At 41.9% G+C, this 20,649-nt stretch overlaps 1 protein-coding gene across 1 annotated transcript; it reads right to left on the bottom strand.

The window, feature by feature from the left end:
• Positions 1–11,040: 11,040 nt before the first annotated feature.
• aldh8a1 (aldehyde dehydrogenase 8 family, member A1) lies at positions 11,041–19,971 on the bottom strand. The gene is made up of 7 exons (XM_033648226.2): positions 19,678–19,971; positions 18,601–18,748; positions 17,251–17,406; positions 17,017–17,166; positions 16,657–16,913; positions 14,516–14,677; positions 11,041–14,431 (listed from the first exon to the last, which is right to left on the bottom strand). Exons 1-7 carry the CDS (start codon positions 19,900–19,902, stop codon positions 13,979–13,981), a joined length of 1,551 nt encoding a protein of 516 aa, XP_033504117.1. The 5' UTR covers positions 19,903–19,971; the 3' UTR covers positions 11,041–13,978.
• Positions 19,972–20,649: the final 678 nt, after the last annotated feature.

The raw sequence follows: 20,649 nt of genomic DNA, 5'->3' as shown, positions 1-20,649 counted from the left end.
CGGTTAGTGAGAGTAAATCTTTGGTAACAACCCATCTCTCTATATAATAACTAGTTTTTATGGTTAAACCATTACGATTTAATTTTGGAGGCTAATTTTCACTTGCATGGTGGTACACTACTCCATACAAGCATACTTTTTTTGAAGATCTAGCAAATCTAAAAATCTCCACATTTATAAATAAGTCTGAAAGAAAGAAAAGTATTTTTAAGCATCTCATTATCTTTATTAACTGGCCAACTCTTGTACCTGGCATCTCTTCACCTTTGAAGATTAAATGACTCCCAGTGTAAAGACCCCTGAACCAAATATACTCACCTGAAAGGTCAACTGTCTGCTTCCATTCAAACTCTTTAATTAAGGCTCAATAAATCCAGGCCGAGCAGTCACCTAGGGCCACAGTCTCAGCGCTGAACAGATCCGACAAGATTTGAAATGCAAAGATAAGAGATGCTGAATATAGAGATAATGACGGAGGGTTAAATAATATTCTTTTATATTTGGCAGACAGTTGTTTGAGCTAACAAAGACGGTGTCCGGGAACAGTGGAGGCTATTATACCAGGCTTCAAAAGACTTTGAGAGGTTGTTAGGTCCACCTCCTCCACACACTACTTCAACCATTCATGGACAGTTACAAAAACACCAAAAGCATTACACAGAACAGGTTACTCACCACATGTATCAGCATACAGGACCATAGTATGAATTGCACTTGAAGAACAAGACATGGCATTTATCATAATGTCAAACACTGACTATGAGTTATCTAGGGCGTATCGTCCCACACTGAGCATGCACACACACACACACACTGACACAGTTCCACTCCAGATGAGTGATTACCTGCATGACGGCCTACATATAAAAGTGTCAACATGTTCGGTATTTCGTTCCCCGGTGTCAGATGAGAGCTGTTAGGTAACCAAGAGACAGGCAGCATCAGGCAGGTTGGCCTATAATGCTGGTGAACCCTCTCACTCTGCTGCCTACCTTGTGCCACTGTACTTCAGCAGGAGAGCGTCTAACATGAGAAAACACTGAGCAAACATTTTGATGTTGGTATGACAACCTGAAGAGTTCAGACAAAGAACTTTTTTTCCTTTAAAATATCACTCTATAGAGAAATAATGAGGACAGAAGAGCTCATTGATGATCAGTGTCTCACTGAAAGGAATACTTCACACACAAAATGACCATTTATATCAATTACTTTATGCGTGTTACCATGAATTTGTGATGAAAAATGTTTTCTCGCTTGCCTCAATGGTGAAAGAAGAATCCAAAAATGGCAAACTTACTCGATTAATTGACTTATGGCTAAGCCACACCCCCCTCCACTCACTCGGACAAACTATCAACATTCAGTGACCGGCGCTATGGCAGGTCTCACAGTACGCGGCATTTCGCAGGAGGCAACTGATGATTTTTGGGGACATAACAATGTCATTGAGAAGTAACCAAAAGGGCCTAAACTACGGATATATTCGTCATTTTGTTGTTGAGAAGGTCGATGAAACGCTTAAATTACAAGCTAAAATGTACAGGTCACAGTGTATGCTTGTGAACCGCATCTCATTGCCATCGCCATCAAAGACAACAAGTTAAAGTGCCACTGAAGTTAAGGTTTCGGCTCAGAATATGAGAAAAGGATAACGGCCTTTTTACCATCTTTATCAAGAGTGTCTCTCCGTTAGTTTGGTGCTACAGTATTTACACTGAATCATTCAGCATAACGTTTGCCAACCTTTGTTATCTCTGTGATTATTACAGATAAATTAATGAAGCTAAGCTCCAGAAGTTAACGTTAGCTTAACTAGAGCCCTTTGGACAACAGCTAACAATGATGTACGATCACCAAAGTACAAAACTAGAACAAAATAGGCTAATGAACTCCCAGCAAACAAGGTGATATGATGAACAATGCAGCTAGGAGCTAACGTTAGGCTAACTTTAGCTAACGTTAGATAGAGATGGGACTTAGCCATAGGTCAATTGGAGTACAAGGGGGCAACGTTCAATGTGTCCTTATAATACAGAAGAATAAGCATTGCAAGACTGACATCACATACTTAACATAAAGTTTTGTGGGTTAGGTTTAGGAAAAGAAACATGGTGACGACTTATCTTAAAGTTACTCAAAGTTCACACAGTTCCAAACGCTGGTCTCCTGGGGAAAGTCCTGGAGGAAAGTCCTGTGTTTGCCACTCACCCAGCACCCCAACCATGTGGGTATAACTGCAGCTGGAGCACATTCGTGACCCACCCTCTAGCTACGTGACTCACCCACTATACCTACCTGTCAGTCCACGGTCAGCCCCCTTTGCTCCTTGGCCTGGAAGTAAAAGTCCCGACAAAATTGCTAACTTAGCATTTAGCTAGTTATGAAGTATTGTGTTAAAAGAGAGGTGGTTAGGGTCAGGCTACATATCGTTACTTAAGCTGATGCTAAGTTAGCAATTAGCGAACATTAATTAGCAATTAGTTAACGAGGCGCGGCTCCAACTAGAAAACAATGTTTTGATGCATTGGATGTGCTGAATGTGCATATTAAGGCAGTCCAGGACCCATTACATTTATTACATTTGTCATCTATGTCTATTTAATTTGCATCATTTTCATGCTTGTTATATTTTACAAAACAATTACTCTCTTTTTGTAACCGGAGTACAACAGGTTCACAGGACAGGTGTGTTATTTTTTCTGCATCAACCTGCATGCGAAGAATATCTAATCCCACTGCAACAACAGTCTTTGTATGATAAGGGCGTCAAAGATTTTCAAAATAGTAAAAGTATGTCAATAAGTCTTTGGTGTCCCTTCTTTTCTGGACTCTTCTAGTATTTCAGACTGAGCTTTAGATCAGTAGACGCCCTGTGTAAACATCTTACATTTCCATGCTGACCTGGTTTCCTTAGATTGTTTGTTTTGCTGTGGTTGACCCAAAGCTTTTGTGTTGTCTTGTGTCTGTTACATGATGCTATGTAAACCTGTCTTACAGAAACAGCCTCAATACGGTGACGTCCTCTGCACTACAAATTAGCAAACCGACGGCCTGTGCTCAGTGCAAAGGACTATAAGGAGGTCATTCCTCCTCAAGTGGTTCATTAGTTTTCCAGGCACCAAAGAGACGGCAAAGGTAGGTATGACAGCGGAAGCACAAACGTCTTAAGAGCTCTGAGACATTTTCCTACTTATACTACCAGGACAACCCCACAGCTCAGTTTAATATCCTCAGAGCTTCCTGTACCTGTTTCTGTATGATGTTATTCAGAGAATGAGATACTAACTAGCTCTTCCTAAATGGGTTCGGAAAATTCCCAACGGTCAAATACAAGAAAGATAATGAGCAAAAATAACGACGAAGTATAAATTAACATAGCGCAAGACAGAGGACTATTTATTCAAGCGTGAATCATTGCTGCCTGGGGAGTGAATTGTAATGCCTGAAAGTGTGCTCATATTCTATATCGCCATATTTAAACAACAGGCAGCATATTTTTCATATTCACAACAGTGTACATCAGTAATATTATTTTTGTCTGCTGCTTACTTTTCAGATTTCTCCAAAAGACAAACTATTACATAAGTCTTCCTTGAAATCGTTTTCAGGTACAATCCAACAGTCCCCTCCTATTCCCATCTTCTCTGTAATAAAACAGTGTCTTTTTTTAGTGTCACGCTGCTATCAAGAGCAAGAAAGGACTGGCAGCATTTCAAATGCAATATCAGACCCAGAACTTTGCACATTGTTGTCATAATTTCGTGACCCGGGGCTTCCTGACACGTGTTTGCACTGTGCTCTATTTTATACTGAACACAATAATCATCCCTTTGCTCTTTACTCTGTTTGTCCACGCTGATGTAATTTGGCTCGTAACATGCAGGACTGAAGAGCATCAACCACAAACAGGAAAAAGGGCTGCCGCACTTCAATTGTTTATAGCGTGGAAGTAAAAAGAGCCAAAGTCCTGCCCGACTTTATGACTCTGTTGAACTCGCTTCGCATGAGGCTTTGGCATTCATGCACTGTCATGCCAGTGTAGTTACTAAATGCAAAAAAAGTCTGGTTGAACCTGTACTAAAAATAACGACGAAGTATAAATTAACATAGCGCAGTGGTGGATAAAAGCCACATCTCTGGTTCCACTGAAAGATCCTGTGTCCCATGATGTATTTACACAATATGGATAAGTACACTGAAGATGTCTTCCCAGAGGTAATGTGGGACTCTTTATTAGCCTTCAATACCGCTGAACAAAAATACAGTCCAGATGGCGTGACGCATAGTGCTGTAATTGATGTATCATCAGGATAAACACATCATTAACTCAATTTGTCAAGAAGACTCGATCTAGGCCACCATGTTTTGGCAGCATCAGTGGTGATGTTGTTCAGTGTCATATCAGCCTTTGAGTCAAAATGTTACATTAGCATTTCAAAACTTCTTGTCACAAAGGAAGTTAAGTCCAAAGCAAAGAGAAAAAAAGGCAAATAACCAAAGAGAATTATCATTTAGCTCTGCAGTGCCCCTTGGCTCGACAGACTGTTGTGATGTCTTTTAGATCATTGTTTTGGTTTTAAAAGCCTGAAACTTTACTGTTTTTTATTCAGCCTAACCGCTTTTATCAGTGTTGTGTCCAGTTGCAAAGTTTTTTGGGGAGCATGTCTATGTTCCCTCAGCCCGTTGTTCCCTCAACTCTATATTCCCTTAACCCCATATTCCCTCAACCCTATGTTCCTTCAGCCATGTGTTCCCTCAACCCTATATTCCCTCAACCCTGGTTTCTCAGCCCAATGCTTAATAGACCCTATGTTCCCTCAACCTTATGTTCCCTCAGCCCTATGTTCCTTTAGCCCTATGCTAAATCAACCCTGTGTTCCAGCCCTATGTTTCCTAAACCCTATACTTAATCAACCCTATGGTGCCTTGGCCCTATGTTGCCTCAACACTAGGTTCCCTTAACCCTATGTTCCATTCGCCCTATGTTCCCTTAACCCTATATTCCATTCACCCTATATTCCCCCAACTCTATGTTCCCACTACCCTATGTTTCCTGAGCCTTATGTTCAATCAACCCTGTGTTCTAGCCCTACATTTCCTAAACCCTATGCTTAATCAACCCTATGGTCCCTTAGCCCTATGTCCCCCAACCCTATGTTCCCTCAACCCTATGTTACCTCAACCCTATGTTCCATTCGCCCTATGTTCCCCCAGCTCTATGTTCCCACTACTCTGTTTCCTCAGCCTTATGTTCAATCAACCCTGTGTTCTAGCCCTATGCTCCCTCAGCCATATGTTCCCTCAGCCCTATGTTCCCTTAACCTTGTGTTCCCTGAGCCTTATGTTCCCCCATCTCTTTGATCCCTCAGCCCTATGTTCCCTTTACCTTGTGTTCCCTGAGCCTTATGTTCGTCCATTTCTATGTTCTCTCAGCCCTATGCTCTCTACGAAATATGTTTCCTCAGCCCTATATTCCCTCATGTTCCCTCAACTCTTTTGTTTCCTTAGCTCTGTGTCCCTTCAACCCTATGTTCCCTCAGCCCCTATTTGTTTTTGTTTTGTTGTTGTTTTTGCGATCTTGTGTCTCTCTGAGGTCTTTTTGTCGCTCTTTGTGGTCATTTTGAGTCTCCTCTGGTTGGTACATGCTAATTTGGGTGACATTTTGCACATGAAGGTCAGAGGATGCACAACTCCAAAGCAACTGACCCTTTAGTAAGTCCCATCCCTGGAGGCAGACTGGCCAATCATAATGTAGCATCGAGCCGACTCAGACCAGGATCTGACAACAACACAGCTGTGCTCCATTGACTCTGATGCAGTCATTTCAGATTTCCTTCATTTTCAGGCTGGAGGTCTGGGTGCTGGCAGTGGCACAGGGGTGAAGCCAAACCCAGTTCATCTGCACACACTGTGATGCCACACAGCTGGTTCAGTATCAGCAAAGTTTCCCTTTAAATTCATTGTCTTGTGTGGCGATCAGCAGTGATGTGGTGGTTCACTTTTACACTGTGATCTGTAGCCTATAGTTCAGCTTTAGCTTCTAACTATCTTTGTCTTTTTAACCTGTTGTTGCTGCTGAGTCAGTTTGACATCCTGGATATATCCTTCAAACACAGACTGTAGACCCCTCTGTCTGCTTCATGCTGGGCTCCACGCTTACTGACAGCTTGTCAGACCATTACAAAGGGGCGGAGCTTAGCGAAAGGTCAACTGAAGTCAAAATAAACATGCAACTTTTTAAGGAAAGCTAATACCTGTATTTTAAACCTTACTGCGTGAGGCTATAATAATGTTTTTGCATGTGAATTCAGTCGCAGACATTTTTCTGTGAGAAAAGGAAATGTGATGAAATGAAACATTCAAAGCCAACATTTCTACATTTGAAGATGCAAACCTGTTGCTGAATACAGGGTTGAAAAAATGTGTTGACCTCCTTAAGGTCTGCATAGGCAGTGCTATGTGACCAAATCAGAGAGCAATGTACAGAATGCAGAAGTCACAGATAGGTGTCTTACAGGTTCATAAAAAGACAGTGTTGAATGCAATAAAAATATTTGACATGACTGCTATTTATGAGCATCGGTTTCCAGTACCAGTGTTTCATCAGAGCAGCAGTGAATGTGGCCTTTTAACTCAGCAAAATTACTCACATAGTAGCTGAAACCAGTGCAATCTCTCTGATTAAATGAAAGGCTAAACACATTTCTAAATCATAAAAACATTAATAAGATAAATGCAGGGAATGATAGTTAATATCTGACTAATTACTGCTCATCTTCCCACCCATGTCCTTGTCATTTACCCTTGACAGTACCGTATGTGTCATTTTGCCTTTTCAGTCCAGTAAATTTCCTCCACCTAACAGAGACTTCCATGCAGCTGCCAACATTTAGTCTCCTGCAGCCAAGTAAGTGTCTCTTTCTCCACAGATACACGTGGGGTTTCTCATCTGAGTTTGCTTAACCTGCTTGAACTGCAGAATTTTCTCAGGACTCGGCTTCATCTCGGGGCTTATCTCCCACAGAACCCCCCCGGCCGCACTCTGTGGAAAATTCCCTGAACCTACAAATGTGACAGACGGCCTTGAGAGAGAGGGGAGCGGTGTGGTGTGAGAAGAAGAGGCTGGTTGTGAGAAAGAGCGAGCCCACTGCAACTGACACATGACATTCAAAAAGAGAGAAGAGAAAAAAGGAAAATGTCACGGCTAAGATAAAGGAAAGAGATGGAAGGAGTGGAAACCGCTGATTACTGGTTTAGTCTCTACTTTGCTTCTCGTGAGACCAAGAAAAAAAAACGTTCTTTTTCTACGACCGAACCCGAAGCCTCTGATTTCAGATGTCACGCCAGATGAGGCTGTGTTAGTTTAAACGATACATGTAAACAAAGCTCTGCAAAATCTGGGACACAAGGAAACATAATTCCAGGTCATGCCAGGATTGGATTTTCTCAACCTTTCTCCATCTGGTGTTTTATTTCTCCTGTTATCTGTCGTCATCTCTCTCTCTCACACACATATTCACATCCACTCTTTCCAAATAGGAGGTGTTCCCGCATGTGCATTAATGATTAAAACACATAAAAAGATAACATGTCAGACTTATTGCAGAAGCCAAAAGAAGAGAGGAAATGGCTCTTGGCTGTGACTGTTCCCTCCACATACATATCAATGAGAAGGCCCTCTGCAGGAGGCCTATCACATCCCTGTAGCCAGCATGAAAACAGATCCTTTATATATTCTGGCCGGCTAGATATTGCAGTTTACACATCGTTACAAAATGGAAGGATGCTCTATTTTAATTTCTCCCTGTGCCCGATAAGTGAGGTGAAAGTTAAATGCTTTGGTTGGCTGAAGCTGAAGCTGAAATCCTCAAAGTCACGTACGGTACGGCGGGGCAGGACCTGCTTCAATGGGCCTTTTCCTTCTCAATGAAATATCCACACGAGATGAAAGATAAATCAAGGCAAAAAGGCGGAAACAGAGGAAAATGAAATAAATGCTGACTTTGTTCCCATTCTGTTTGTAAGATTACGACCTAGTGTGTGTATGTGTGTGTGTGTGTGCTGTGTCACTACAGACCGCCTAACCTGACTTTTGGGTGGTATCCACTTCATCACACGCTATGTTCTTAGGAAGGCACGGGAGCAGGGGTGTGTATGTGAGTGCAATCATGCAGCGTGACATAGCACAATACCCAGTCCTTAGCCAAAACACAGAGGGTGGGACACACACACACACGGCTTCTGTGGTAAATGTCACATACACTTCACTGGTGGGACGTGATTTTACACACTTGTTCTACGGCTAGGGCGTTTCCCTCGTGTACCCTCTTTTCCTAAATTGGCACAGGGGCTCAGATGGAGCAGACTGCAAGCGTGCTCATATGCATGCATGATGAGCTGCACGCATTAAAGGCCAATTTCCACCAGATGCATGTTGGTTGCGTCTCCACTCCGGCATGGCAGCAGAGCCAATAGGATTCCATTCTAGTCAATGTGTGTGTTTCCACCAGCTGTGGCTGTGCTGTGTTCCGGCTCCGTCTCAGCTCCGGCACTCCGGAGCCCTCCGCAACAGATACGCAGGACTTCTATTTTTGCCGGACGCCGGAGCACAACGCAGCAATTCAGCACAGAGCAGATCGTGCGGGGCAGGAAGTCGTGCACAGAAACACAATAAAACATCCGGTTAATTTTCAAAATAAAGCACATAGTGTTCACGACGAATCATATTTCTCTGCACTACACCTTAAAAACTATATAATGGGCGGAGGCAGGCCTGAAGTCAACAGGTCATAGGTTTTCAGACGTCATTTCACCCCGTGAATACCATGGACGAGGAGATATTAATCATGGCAGTGCACCAAGATGTCTTCCGGCGGAGCTGCACCGCACCGCACAGCATACGCAGCCGGTGGGTGTTGACGGACGGCGGAGCACGCAGCGGAAAACCAGCGCTGCCGTTCCGCAACGGACACGCATCCAGTGGAAATCCGGCGTAAGTCCTAAACAGATGTTTAGTAAGGGGAGGAGACATTTTTAATCGAGGGCAAAGAGGGGAGGAAAACACACTGCTGAGGATGGTTGTAGCTGGCAGGTTTTGATCAATACATAAAAGCTTTTGGCTTTTTCTGGTTGTGAAGCCACTGACGTTTAGTTACTTACTTTTTAAAGATTCATACTTTTGTACAGAGACACACTGCATTCAATGAAGAAAAAAAATCTGCTTAAGAAAAAAATTCTGCCCAGATACATATCGCAAAAATTTTATGGGACAAAAAAAAAAAAATTGATCTATTTTTTCTGAATTTACAAGATTATTATCTCAGAGTTTTGAGAAAATTTTTCATCTGGAAAAAAAGCCATTTGTTTTGAATTAACAAAATATTTATCTCCGAGTTATGAGAAAAGTTTTCGTTGCAATTTTTTTTCTCTAAACTAACAAAATGATTCATCAGATCAGAATTATGAGAATATTTTTCATGAGAAAAAATATTCTCCCCATTTTTCAAAATTAATGAGATTATCTTAGAATTCTGTTATTCTATTCTATTCTATTCGTTTTTCTGAATTAATGGGGAAAAAAATCTGAACTTGATTTTTTTTTTTAACAAGATTCTCATCTCAATTTTGAGAAGTTTATTAATTCAGAATTATGAGAAAGTTTTCCTTGCACAAAAATTTGCCATTTCTTCTAAACTAATGAGAATATTATGTTAGAAGTATAAGATTTTTTTTCATGAGAAAGAATATATTTGCCCTGTTTTTCTAAATCAAAGAAAATATTATCTCCGAATTCTGAGAGAAGTGTTCATCAAAAAATACTGTTTTCTTAATTAATGGGATTATTGTCTCAGAATTATGAGAAAAAATTTCATCTGAAAAAATATTTATTATTTAAAAATTCATTCAAATTATTTGCCCTGTTGTTTTTTTAACTAACAGATTATTAACTTATTAACAGATTATTGTATAAAATTACATTGGAAAGAAATCCTCCTCTTTTTTTTGAATTAACGTGAAAAAAATCCAGAATATTGTCTTGTCAATTCAAAATCAGTGCTTTTCAATTTTTTTTCATGGAAATCCCACAGGATTCTGAGATAATAATTTCATTAATTCAGAAAAACAACATTATTTTTTATTTCCTCAAGTAAATGCAATATCCCTCCGTATGATTATGATCCTCAATGTTTTTTTTTTTGTTTATATATATATATATATATATATATATATATATATATATATATATATATATATATATATATATATACTGTATATATATATTTTAAAGCAATAACAGTCAAAATTTGACTTTACTGTGTCACATATGCAACCGATATTCTTATTTATTATTTCCACCACTTTGATCTAGACTGAAATATTTCAATAACTGTATTGATAGCCATTAAACTTGGTAACACTCATGTCTCCCTCAGGAGGAACTGTAATAACTTTGGTGATCCCCTGGATTTTCATCTAGCGCCATCATCGGGTCAAAGCTTGAACTTGTCTAATACTTACTAATAAAAACTAATTATTACTGAATATCTGCAAAACTAATGAACGTTTCCATCCACTTTGTGTTTAGTGCTAATTAGCAGATGTGAACATGCTACCTTCAGTCATTTCACTCAGCTTGCTGACATTCAGATTTCTCTCTCCAGCCATCACATGGGACAGTTAGGCATTCATTCACCTTTCTTACATCAGCAGGTCAGACAGGAAAACAACTCAGTGTGTAAATTCCATGAGTACATAAGGTTTTCATGACGTAAAACATCCTCTGACAGACTTTGACCGTGTCTGCAGCCATGAAGAAAAACACCACAACATATGTAAAGAACACGGCGTGCTGAGAAAATGTAAAACTTTTCAAAGTGAATGTTAATCTGTCAGCAAACCTGTTGACTTCTGACCAACCCAGAATCCCTCATTCAGCTGTCGTTCACTGACACTGTGTCACAGGGTAAAAGATTGACTGCATTCCACAGACAACAATGGCGTAACTGACAGTTTTAAAAACACACTGAACTACATGCGTCATTTATGTAAAGTGTTTTAATGTGGGACGACAGTCGTGTTACAACACAGCTGAAGAAATACCAGTGCAGACGTTAGGTCAATTAGACAATGATTTGCTTTTTGGGTTAGGTTAGCCTGAGGCGCATGCTGTACCGGTTCTCCATGTGTTCACCTTCACTATTAACATTTTTTACTTTTCTTTTAGTATTATCAGTGTTTGCATGACGTCTTTGCAGAGTTGCAGGCCTCATTCACCAATATCCTCCTAAGTTTTTTCATAAATTTCATCTTAGAAAGGGTCCCAAGAAGTCTTCGTCAGATCCATGGATTGTTCTAAAGCTGCATAATTAGCACCTGTGCTCTTATTATGATGACTCGCTCTCATAAGTGCAGTACGTGCAAGTTGAGGCCAACTGGCAGAGGTAAACACCTTGCAACTCCCCATAAAAGAGCATGAGACTGCAGGATAGCGTGAACACACAGAAATCAAAGAAGAGTTGCAAGAACTTACCCTGTGGTATCGGAATAATTGGAAAAATTAGTTCTCCACGGGGGAAATTCATGTGAATGCCCCTAAATTTAGAACAACAACTCTGAAAATAGGTGAAAATTTTGGTGCACCAGTTGCTGAGTTGAAATCATATCTGCAGAAACATGGCGGACTAGTTGATGGTCATAAACTTTTCATTAATTCACATAATGTATGTATATTTTTTCCTCACATGTAATTTGTAATACGTTATTGGGTTGTAACCATTAGTTGCTGTCCACGCACAGTGACCTAGATTAGTCTGAAAAGTCATTTGATAGCCATAGTCAGGAATATTTTAGCAGTGTGAAGGGACGTTCAGGAGCAGCAACGAGTCAGGGACAACATGACTTAAGACTGTTATCAAGGTGTTTAAATGCTCTGAGCAATACAAGACGACACATCTGCTGTTTCCTCGAGGAACTACCACGACGGTGAGAAAAGAAAAATGCTGGTGTGGACAGCAGAGGCACTTCAGCACCCCGGTGAGTCGTTCTTTATTGTGACACGTGCAGGAACTTGTTGTGGAGAATTCAGCGACTTGCCTGGCTTTCAAGCTGCACTTCACATGTAGCTACTGCTATCTGGTGGCGCCTGTTACATAACTACAATGACAGTTTGGCTGGGACATGAACAGACACAGTGACTGTAATAATAATATTGATAAAAATAGGACAAGAACACTTTACAATGACGTCACACATGTCCTGAAAGACGATCAGCAATGACTGCTCTTGGATCAAGGTGTCTGTCAGGTCTGTTGGCAAAGAAAGACACGGCAAGATTTTATGACTCCATAATCGCCTAATCTGACATAGTGACTTTTGGAACGGACAAACATATGCCCCGTTTCCACCAAACACTTTAAGTATGGCACCTTTGGAACCCAAAGTAACCCTTCAGACATGGTACCCAGACTCTAGCGTTTCCATTGCAAACAGTACTCTTAAATGTGGGCGGGGTTGTTGTCACTTACTGCTCCGTCCAGCACTCACTGTATTTCCTTATCACCGGTGACACAGAGGGAAGTCGGCACCTTGTTTATCGTCCACAGAACGAGGCTGCATGCCGACATTTTCAAAACAAAATCAAACAGGCTGCAGTGAGAGTCTCTCTCCATGGGATATTTAAGAATAGCAGGTTTGTGCATTTAGTCCTTCTCAGGTAAGCTCAGGGGTTTAGTGTTGCTGGAGCCCACAGGAACGATGCTCCACGATGTTTTTTTTTTTTTTGCACATGAAGATTAGAATATATGCAGTTCACATAATCTGGTCAAAATTAATATATGTTTTTAAACATCTTAAGTTCTACTCATTACTGAAGTCTGTGTCATCAAAGAGAGACAGAAGAAAACAACTGAAGTGATGGTCAAAGTTGTCACAGTGAAATTTAAGGTGTGCTGATGGATTCACATCATCAGCTCATGCACTGAGTAACATTACAAGTTATCGTTCCACCTTAAAAGTTGCCAACAGTCGGCCCAGTGAATTAAGTTACTTTTTCTCCGACTCCAGCTGCTGTGAGAGGCATCAAAACATCCTTTCATTTTATAGTTATAGTTTACTAATATAAAACTTGCTACAATATGAACAGTGGTTACATGAGCCTCAAAACCAGACACAACTCAGCCCTGAGCAGAGTGACCATCCTCTACTGACCAATCAGACTGCAGTGTTCACAGCTCCACCTTTTAGCACCAGATCTGTGTGCTAGGTACCCCAACAGAGGGGGGACCAAAAATGGGGACAGTACAGAACGGTTCCATTGGTACCATCCACAACTTTTCACAGTGGAAACAGAAAAAAAGTGTACCAAACTGAACTGTACCATACTGATCGGTGGAAACGGGGCTTTAGTGTGTCGTATGAACCCTGCATAAGAACGGTTGGTGAATGAGGCCCGCTGTTCGTCCCTGAACTGTCATGCAGGACACGACCCTGCAGTGTAAACTTTTAAAGGATGTTGGATTAAGCTCCTGTTCCTGCTTCACAAATTGTACTCTTGACTTCTTTGCTTGAAATGGGAAATAAATGAGTTCCTGCCTTATCTGGTTTGACCTTGTCTGGTCTGGACTTTTTCAGATTTGAAGCCCTAACACACACATTACTCTGCCGCTGCACGGTCGAAGACAGTGGTTCAAAAATATTCAGCGGAGAACTCGTGAAAAAGGTGGGAATATGACAGTGGTCCATGCTGTGATACTGAACTTGACATTTCTATTGAATGGCTGTAATTCACTTGTGTTGTTCCACTGTGACTTTTCCTGACTTTTGTGTTCTATAAATGTGACTTAATTACAGGCTCTGGTAATCCGAGAGGGTGGGAACAGAAACTTATTGAAATTCCTGAGAGTTGCCGACAGAGGTTGATGAATGTCAAGATTAACTACAGAACTTTCTCCACATCTCTCTCTCCTTCCCTCCTCCCTCAGTGTTTGATGGTGACAGTCTTCACCTCAGTGAAGAAGTGGTACGAATCCTTCCCTCCCTCCCGCCCCACGCCAGAGTTCTTCATCCCTCCAAAGGGCAGGTTCAGATCTCTCACCAACCAGCAGTTGGTCCACACCAGACCTGCCTGTAACCGCCTGGCCACCCGGTGAACCTTCCCCACATCCTGCGACCACACTGTGGCCGCCAGACCGTAACGCACACCGTTGCCCTTGGAGACGGCCTCGTCCTCTGTGTCGAAGGGGCTGATGCAGGTGACGGGGCCGAAGATCTCGTCCTGCATCACGCGGGAGCTGTCAGACACGCCTGAGATGACGGTGGCAGGCATGAAGTAGCCGCTGGCGTTGCGCTCAGGGAGGTCCAGCTGGTCAACCCCCTCACCACAGTGGATGATGGCGCCTTCGGATTTGGCGAGTGCTACGAAGCTACGTACCTAATGATGAAGACAAAAAGGGATGTCAACTAAAATCATATAAAACAATCTTAAGTTGCTCTTCCACAGCATTTATTTCATCACCTTCTCCAGGTGCTCTTTGCTGATGAGCGCCCCGTTGTTGTTGCCGGGGTCAGAGGGCACGCCTGTCCTCCACTTCTTAGCTGCAGCCACAAACTTATCCAGGAATTCAGAGTAAATACTTCTCTCTACATAAATCCTGCTGGTGCACAGGCAGATTTCACCCTGAGAGAAGGAAACACAGAGAGTCTGAACTAAAGCATTGACTGTTCAGGACACTGTTTTCATGCATCTGCCTGTGACCAAACACAGGCTGTGAGCTCCCCCATGTGGACAAACCATCTCACTGCACCCTCATTACACGGGGATGGAGACACATCAGTTCTTCACACAGATCACAGCCTTCATCTCATTCACATTAAAGGGATAGTTCAGGGTTTTTTTAAGGTGGGTTGAATGGATTACTTATGCATAGACATTATATTACATACAGTAGTTGGCAGTCGGCAGGCTGGAGTCCAACATGGAAGCTAAGCAATGTGCTGCTGATGAGTGTCAGCAGCAAAACATATCTTAACTAGCACTGGGCAATATGAAGATATTATGTCATTATTGAGATATGAGACTATATATTGCATAAATGGTATTTTTTCCCTCGTGTTAACATCTGAATTACAGTAAAGTGATGTACTTACCAGACTTTATATTTGCTATAACACTTGCCTTGACACATTTTGTTGTTACATCCAAATTATTGATGGTTATTGAAATATCTGTTATCTGTTAATATTTTCTGATAAAAATAAAATTAAATAAAAAAAATAGTCATCCCTACAATGTTTTGCATCAGAGAGGATATTTTGTCACAAATACTATGTTTGATTTTGTCTCCCAGTCCTAGCATCTGAGAGGATTTGAAAATATTGTGATATAATTTCAGGACATATCACCCAGCCCTAATTTTAACCACCTAAAATAAAGAGTGCCACCTAAAAAAAAATATCAAAATCAGTTTAAGTGTGTGTTATATTTGAGATATTCTCACTGCTTTACCATGCTGTCAGACAGTAATCTCCACTGAAAAACTTAGCAGTCATATCGCTCTCTTCAAAGCCAGACTGCATTGAAAAAAACAGTAATTTCAGCTTGCTGAACAGAGGAGCTGCTGGTCTACCACTGCCACTTCTTTTGTTTGTCTTACTGTGTGACTGGCATTTAAAACAGTAGTTCAGATTCACCAAAGTCACACAATAACACAAAGAAACTAACTTATCGAGGCAGCTGTAGACCAGCAGCTCACATGCTCAGCAAGCTAAAATGTTTTTGTCAATGGAGTCTGGTGGCGTTGAAGAGAGCATAGATGGGTGACTGAAGCCATTAACAGCTTTTTACCTTGTTACTGGCTGTCTGACAGAACGGTAAAGCAGTGAAAATACTCTAAATGTAACATACACTTAAACTGATAATGATTTTTTTTAGGTGGCTAAAATAAATTTTGCTGCTGACCCCTCCTCACCAGCACATGGCTTAGCTTCCATGTTGGACTCCAGCCTGCTTCTCCAAACTGGGGGCGTGCTGACTGACATCTACTGTAGGTAATACGCTGAGTATGGATAATTACCCCATGCAACCCTGCTTCAAAAAATCTGCACTATCCCTTTAAAAGTAAAAAAAAAACCAAACAAACAAAAAAAAAACTGATTTTTTTTAAAAAAAGTTTACAAGCACTCTACCTGGGAACATATGAGCTGCTGGGCCCCATTTGAACCTTTAGCCTGTATGCTAAGCTAACTGGCTATTCATGGAGGTCTCATATTTAGTTTACAGGCAAACGAAAATCTCAAATTTTTCCTTTGACATTTTGACAACAAAAAAAGCAGTTCACCACCATTTAACTGGGCAGTACAACTACAACTACTGCTAAAGCTGAGCAAAATTTCACCTGCTGATGGTCATGTGATCTATATGGCTGAGAGATCTGCCGCACCAACGCAGATAAATTCTAATTCTGTGGGAAACACAGAACGCTCCTAATAATAGGCTCCAAATCCGTTACAGCATTGCAACTATTTTTGAAGTATTCACTTGCTCCCACAATTTCATTGCAAAAATCGGCTAAAAATACACATTCACTGCAAATTTTTTTAGTAAAGTTGTTGTAACATCAGGCATTAAGCCACAGTCCTAAGACACTCTTTTCTTACCTGGTTGGAGAAGCTGGAGCGCACCGTGGTCTGGATGCAGTTGTTCAGGTCTGCATCAGCAAACACAATGGCAGGGTTTTTACCTCCCAGCTCCAGGGACAGCTTCTTACAGTAGGGGGCGCTCCGCTCTGTGATGCACTGGGCAGTTGCCGTGGAGCCAGTGAAGGAGATTAAAGGGACGTCAGGATGGCCCACGAGGGCATCGCCTGCTTTGGGGCCCGTGCCAAATACCATGTTGACTACTCCTGGAGGAACACCTGCAGAGACACCAGGTTCATGGATCCATCAGTCACTTCTTTGCACTTAGAATCCTGTGTGTGTGAGTGTATTGCTGTTGCACTGTGGGTGCTGTAGTCCTACCAGCCTGCTGCATCAGCTTGCACATCATCCAGGCAGTCACAGAGGTCATCTCGCTGGGCTTTGCCACCACTGTGTTGCCCGTAGCAATTGCAGGTGCAATCTTCCAGGTCAGCAGGTACAGGGGGAGATTCCAGGGGCTGATCAGACCCGCTACACACGACAACAGCATCTTTTAACGCCACATAAACCACAAATATATTAACAGGTTTTAATGCAAACAGTGTGAGCTCTCACCCACTCCCACGGGGCAGCGGATGGTGTAGTTCAGGCAGCCCATGTGGTCCATCTGGGAGCAGTCATTGGTGTGGTGGAGCAGCGATGACGCAAAGAAGCGGAAGTTGTACGCCGAGCGGGGAATGTCCACAGTGCGTGCGAATGTCACTGTTTTACCTGTAATGTTTCACCACAGATGCACAAGTCACCAACAGAAGAGACTAACACAGAACTGGCTTAGATATTCTTAAGGATTTAAGGACGCAAGATGAGGAGTAGTTTGGTCCGCGTAAGATACTACACATCCCCAGATGTGAAATGTAGAATACATCAAACGCTGAGATTTTCCTCCAGTTCTAAGTTCATCTGAAACCGAGGGGCTTCATAACACTGCAGTGCAGCGTCAACATAAAAACAAACCTACATCAATATACAGTATATATAGGCTATAGTGTGACCAGAAAGAGAACTGAGTCCTCTTTCAAATGTACCGACAAAGTGAACACAAAAAATCAAGTCACTTTTCTGTTGGTTTACTTTTTGGTGCACTTTAAGGATATTTTCACATATAGTCCTTTTTAAACAAACCAAACTCAGTCCTCTTAAAGTGGACCAAAAAGTGGACCAACAGAAATGGGACTTGGTTCTTTTTGTGTTCACACTATAGCTTATATATAATATATCTTGTATGTTGATGTAGGTTTGTTTTTATGTTGACGTGGCCCTACGGTGCAGTTATGATGCCCCTCACTTTCCGCCGAAATTAAAATTGAAGGAAAACCTTAGTGTTTCTTTGCTGTAGACTGTTGCTGTTTTAGGTATTCTACCTTCCACATCTGGAGACGTGCAGTATCTTCCTTGGACCAAACTACTCCTCGTCCTGCGTCCTTGCAAATGTTACAGGCCGGTGTGGTTTCGTTGTTTTTTCAAGCGTCCCAGTGCAACAGCACGTGATCTAGAGGGCTAAACACAAAGGCAAAAAGCAAAGAGAACCTGGAGCACTTTGTGTTCACAGTGCACAGATTAAGTGAACCACACTGCAGACTTGAAGCGAGGTCTGAGTTCACATATGCGCACTAAATGCTGAGTCACCACTCTGAGTCCATGTAGAGGGCTGAAAAGGACTATATATGAAAACACCCTTAGTGCACAACATATTTCATAATCTAATTCACAGACCATCATAAACTTTAAGCATTTTTATGCTCTTTTGATTTTTTGAGCCCATTTCATGACTATATTTCCTCTAGTGCAGAAACTGCATGTAAGGGTTTTGAAATTTGGATACTAAATGATGCTAAATTCAAGGAGTTGAGCCACTGACCCAGCGCTGCTGACCGATGCAACATGTATTAAAACAGTATCAGATACCTTGGTCTCTGGACTCAGCCTGGGCGAACTCCTCCAGGTTTTCATCGATCAGGTTGGCCAGCTTGCTGAGGATCTGAGCTCGCTGCTCTGGGCTGCGGGCGGACCAGTCGGGGAAAGCTTCTTTAGCTGCTGCCACCGCTGCCTCCACCTGTGGGCAGTGATGCATCGAGAAATGAACAGTGTTCTGTGTAGCTCTCAGATGATGCTTACATTACTTCACTGGTTTCCAGCATGGGCGGAGCCAGACATTGTGAACATTCGAGGCTCAGTCTAAACCTAGGGGGGATCTGGGGATATTTCCCATTAACATCAGCTATATGCACCATTTTTCCAGCTATTAGAGATTTAAAATCTGTTTCTGCAAACTGGAGGCATGTTGGCCTCCATCTACTGCAGGTAATACACTGACTATGGTCAAGTAACTCATAAAACCTCACCTCAAAACATCTGAACTTTTCCTTTAAGGCTTACCAGCATGTTTCATGTGTTTAATAATTAGTTCACTGTTGACTCGGTTAAGTGCAAAGGTGCTTCACTCCGACTGTTACCTCTCTGAAGCAGTTTTTCACATGCAGCATCTGAACCTGGATATTCATGGTATACATTACCAGTAATAAAATGCAATGCAGCTCAACATCCTGCAATAAAGACTACCTTTGTAAAGTTTATGAGATTATAACTGTTATGTAATAGCATGGGAAAAAGAGCACAACACTGAAATCACTAACTCACAAACACTGACACAAAGACAGCAACATGATGAGTCATGCCAGATTGGAAAATCTCAGAAATTGCAACATGTGCCAAACACAGGTCAACAAGGTACAGTACGGCCAGCACCTGACCTCTTGTGACCCTGCAAATATTTCTTTGTGGCAATTCAGAAATTACAACACTGCTTTTATACGATTTCAACATCAAACCTTTGAAATGTTTCACTGCAGGGCTTTTGCAGCAAAGGAAAGCAACCTGGCCTTTTAACTGTCTGCATGTATTCTCTGTGGAGAAAGTACCAAGTGCGTAAAGCAGTGTGACAAATTTCTTGAGTGATAGGCCTACTGGTTGAGGATGACCCACCTCCTCCTTGCCACTGTCAGGCACCTTGCAGTAAACCTCTCCAATGGACGGGTCATAGGAGTCAATGTGACTCCGACATGAGACGAACTTCCCTCCGATGAAGTTCTCCAGGACCAGGTATGAGCTCTGCTGCGAGGTCTTCGACATGGCTGTGACACAGTGATACCAGACTAATACAACAGACTGAAAATGACAGCAGACAAAGCAGTCAGTGTCTCTAACCATATGAATCCAGCTGTTAAGAGCGAGTAACCTGGCCTTGCACTGATCCTCCCACTTTACAGCTTCCTCCTGTGTCACATTTCACAATAAAAGGCAGTGTGGTGTGCAGCAGCAGCAGCAGGCTAATCATTGTCCCTGTCACTGATAACAGCTCACTGAAAAGAAGATTTCCACAGCAGGTCTATAAATTAATTATAATGTTTATTTATAAAGTTCATTTTTACCGTTATTATACCTCTCAGTCAGTGGCTTGTTAGTGGGGGCATACGTACAGACAGTGGAGCTGATGTTGTGGTTGGCAGCATCTTAACATTCGAAGAACAAGAAGAAGAACAAGAAGATGGTGTCTTCCGAATACTTCTTCTTCTTACTTTTAGCAGGTACTGCAGCTGCCCTTGAAAAGTGCACACTGTTGCATGCAGTATACCCACAATCGGACATACTTTTTCCTCATAACATTACAACCTGAACTTTGACCCTCTTACTCATATACCGGTGACACTGGAGGCACGGCGTGACTTTGCCAAGTAGGACATGTTCCTGGATCAACATCCCACATCGCGTTCTCGGACCAACAACCAATCACAGCCCTCTGACATCATCAGTGTGCTGCACCTGTGCTTTTTTTTGCTTCTAGTTTTCCAAATTGAAGTTAGTACAATTAAACAAAATCCTCAGTAGCAGTGACCAAAAACCTTGTAAGCTACTGCAGAGTTAGCGAGTTAGCTTGCTAACTAGGTTGGCTATGCT

This window comes from Epinephelus lanceolatus, chromosome 13 (assembly GCF_041903045.1).
Source record: "Epinephelus lanceolatus isolate andai-2023 chromosome 13, ASM4190304v1, whole genome shotgun sequence".
In the NCBI taxonomy this organism is placed as follows: Eukaryota; Metazoa; Chordata; class Actinopteri; order Perciformes; family Serranidae; genus Epinephelus; species Epinephelus lanceolatus.
The sequence above is the reverse complement of the archived record's forward strand: the minus strand, read 5'-3'. Positions and strand labels throughout refer to the sequence as shown.

Bases quoted from the DNA above. Each gene is read 5' to 3' on its own strand.
- aldh8a1 (XM_033648226.2), bottom strand. From the start codon at position 19,902: ATGGTTAGAGACACTGACTGCTTTGTCTGCTGTCATTTTCAGTCTGTT. The intron at 16,914-17,016 runs GTAGGACTACAG...GTGTCTCTGCAG, and splicing joins CAAGCTGATGCAGCAGGCTG to GTGTTCCTCCAGGAGTAGTC. The intron at 14,678-16,656 runs GTAAGAAAAGAG...TCCTTCTCTCAG, and splicing joins GCTCCAGCTTCTCCAACCAG to GGTGAAATCTGCCTGTGCAC.